Source organism: Rhizomucor pusillus (assembly GCF_041956525.1).
Source record: "Rhizomucor pusillus strain CBS 183.67 unplaced genomic scaffold VTP01scaffold_18, whole genome shotgun sequence".
NCBI classification, from domain to species: Eukaryota; Fungi; Mucoromycota; class Mucoromycetes; order Mucorales; family Lichtheimiaceae; genus Rhizomucor; species Rhizomucor pusillus.
In genome coordinates, this window is record NW_027192160.1 from 1 (window position 1) to 3,398 (window position 3,398).

At 42.1% G+C, this 3,398-nt stretch overlaps 1 protein-coding gene and 1 non-coding gene across 2 annotated transcripts; one reads left to right on the forward strand and one right to left on the reverse strand.

Annotated features, from left to right (window-relative positions):
* The first annotated feature begins 708 nt into the window (after window positions 1-708).
* Window positions 709-781, forward strand: VTP01DRAFT_t85. Its single transcript has one exon. It is a non-coding gene; the product is annotated as a tRNA-Gln (tRNA).
* Window positions 782-2,351: 1,570 nt separating this feature from the next.
* On the reverse strand, window positions 2,352-2,587 carry VTP01DRAFT_3653 (uncharacterized protein; the record flags this gene model as incomplete). Its single annotated transcript, XM_069382248.1, has 2 exons — window positions 2,352-2,439; window positions 2,505-2,587. 2 exons carry the CDS (start codon window positions 2,585-2,587, stop codon window positions 2,352-2,354), a joined length of 171 nt encoding a protein of 56 aa, XP_069235979.1.
* Window positions 2,588-3,398: the final 811 nt, after the last annotated feature.

The window sequence follows — 3,398 nt, forward strand, 5'->3', positions numbered from 1 at the left end:
CGAAACCGCTCGATGCATAACAAAGCTGTGCATAATCTTACTTAAATTGCATATCAGAAGCACGAATGTCCCGTGTATTACCAATGCGTCCACTTAGCTCACATATCTCCAGTAAAACGCACCGCAAGGAAGGCAACCTGCCCCCATTTCAAAATGATAGTGGCCTCTGCCGGGGTCGAATGCACCACCCTCGCCTTGTCGAGCGACCGGGCTATGCCACCGCGCCATAGACCGCGATGTTGACATGGCCGTGCACAGAAAATTGCGCGCATAGTCAATGTCACTCGGTCTGCCCAGAGCGGATCAAATCACGTACACAGACACTTGTCCGGGGGAGTAATGGCGGGGCTGTCCCCAGGCATAGGCGCTTCACGCCAAAAAATCCCGGCTGACGAAAAAGGAAACTAAGACTGCGGAGTTGAGCAATCCAAATTAGGAAGTTCAAAGAAACTCCAAGAACATGCGGGAACAAGCATGAAGATCCAAGTGCAAAGATAGATTGAGCATATCCTAGTTACTTCCAGGACCATCCCATTAGAAAAGTATATACAACCAGTTTATAGAATAAAGAACAATCTCTTCAATCGAGAACATCCTCTGCCTATTTTATTCGAGTTTCACCCGGTATAACTGCTAGATTAAGCTGGTTCGAGGAAATATCGAAGGACTAGACATCTAGGAAAGGACGAATGCGAGTTACGAACAGGAGGTCGTATGGTGTAATCGGTTAGCACTTTGGACTTTGAATCCAACAATCCGAGTTCGATTCTCGGTACGACCTGTAAGCGCTGTTCAATCTTTTGGTATTCTTTTAGTGCGTATGCTGTCCTGCACGTGCTTTACCCCTTTCTTTTTGGTCACTTTGCCGTTATGCGCGCCGCTCTCTTTGGCACCTTTCCTTTTGAACAGTATTTCAATTGCACAACGTTTGTATGTTACAGACTTTCTTTTATTGTCATATATCCGTGAAAGTCCGCACATAATATAAATACTGAAACCAGCAAAAGAATAAACCGACACTTAACTATTACCCTCTTACTTCGTGATCTCTCCTTTGTGACAAGTCTCTGTGGGTTGGTAGCGCAAAAGATTAGCGTTACGACACGCTACTTGTCGTCCATGGACTTCGTTTCCTTTTTGTTACTTCGACGGTTGCCTAGTGTCGTAGGCTGACTTTGGTTCCTTCCCTTTTTAGCTGCCTCGCCGTTCTTTTGACACTTTTCCTTTTTGACATGGATATCCTTCGCACTTGTATAGTTATATATTCATAGCCATCCCAATAGGATCATGAAACCGAAGGGTAGAAAAGAAGGCAGAAATACGCCAGAATAATAGAAGTGTTATGTTGGGGTAGCGTAGAGGTGATAATCGAATAGGACAAAAGTAGATACGTTGAGACTGGACATCACTAAAGAGTCTTTCCTGAGAATAAAGACCAAGAAAATAAACATGTACGGGACCCTGGTCTATATGATTTGGGATGGAGTTTGAAGAAAGTACTACCGTCATTTAGCGATTATCCAATTTCATACTCATTTCTACTTCTTTCATATTGGTCGCTAGACCTGGACACGACAAGAAGAATAAAGGACAACTTTCTGCCCGCTAACTTTTCGTGTCTTTGGTTGCAGAGGGAAAATAGCGATGTGGAGACAGACGATAAGTATTGTGCGACTTGCGTGCACGGTTTATTCGGACAAGGTGTGATATGAGGTAGAGATCGGACAATGGAAAACGGACAATAAGTCGTCGAGATCCGGTCATATTGGAATTTTGGGATGATGGGTTGATTGATTGGAATATACTATGTCTTATATACTATCTTCAATACTATTCTCTATTGGAACGCAGAAGTGACATTCCTGTTGTCTAAATTCTTTTGATCTCACGGTTTGTCAAGCACGCGATTACTGCGTTGATATCAGAATTCAGCCTGTCAGACACGACACAAGGGAGAAAATTTTTACGAAAAACTCCCCAATAATAATAAGGACGCAACTGAGTCTAGTAACAGACAAGCTAATGGCTAAGTCTTAGGATGATGAAGTACCGACATGTGGATACCACACCAATGTTACAGCAGTACCCAGATATCTTCGATAATCCAGCATGCAAAGTTACCTATACGAAGCAGTCAGCATTAGATACATCATGTAGTTGGCATTACTAGCAGGCTTCCATAGAAGCCTTGGCGCATTCGACATATCTGTGATATTACATACATCTGCAGTAGCTAGAAGATATATATCCTCCACATCTTGACTAATAAACGATAGAACCAATTTCAGGCCATTCTACGTTATCCCAAGCTTTTAGTCATTTCTCTTCCTCTCTAATTAGCAACTGCATCACTAGTTGACCTTGCTAACTCTAGAGAAGTCCCACGACCGCAACAACCAATGATGGTGAATGGTTGCGTATGTCGTCAGGTCAGATAGTCTAAAAGAAAAAAAGAGTAAAAACTGGGATTGAAGGATGCAGGGTGCATCGACAGGACCTCGTACCTGAATCGACCTGTTTCGGATGAAAGCTTTTCATTAGTTCCTACCCACACATCCAGATACAATATCCGCAGGGCTAGACCCATTTCATTGATTTAGAAGCTTTCCAGGAAGTGTGAATGGTCCATTTATTCCGTTAACTGGAACATGCTAGAATAATATAAAAGGATGACGTAGTTGGATAGCTGTTGGACCATCGATTCTTTCCAGTGAAACCATTATTCTCACAAGTTTTATTTGTTAACTAGATTTGATACAGGGATCATATGCGTATATGCGCACCACTTGCCGAACCTTACCAGTGTGATGTTTGGTAGATAGATAGAGACAGAGGTAACGCAGTAAGTACATTGAGACTCTTTACAAGTGAGATATCTTTATTGTTTTCTCTAATGTCTGCTTTTATAGACGTAGCGGTGTTCCTGAAGAATAAAAACTTTTCATCCTGTTATCCAATGGTCGATTGTGCCTTTGTCTTAGATGTCGGCAATGCTTTGATTCGTCAAGTAGTCTCTTTATTGTTTATCCGGTTCCTTGTTATTGGTTTTCGGTTGTGGAATACGATAACCAGTCATACGATAACGAAGTATATCGACGAGTTAACAAGGGACACAGTGAGTTGCAATATCTGTATACGAAAATCCTCACTATGAATTAATAACTAGTAGTAATCGAAATACTGTTCCTCTTCCTTTCTTACTGTACTTTACCGTTTTGTTCTGTGGGTGTAAAATGTGGTGCATTTTTACATCAACCGGATACCACAGCGGATGACCAGAAAAACAGCATTTCTTTGCGGCGGTGATAAGCCCGAATAATTCCAAGAATTACCCGAATTATGGCTGGTGATCCCTAGTTGGTTCCATCTTGTACCGATTAGTAGGCAAAGAAGGTCAT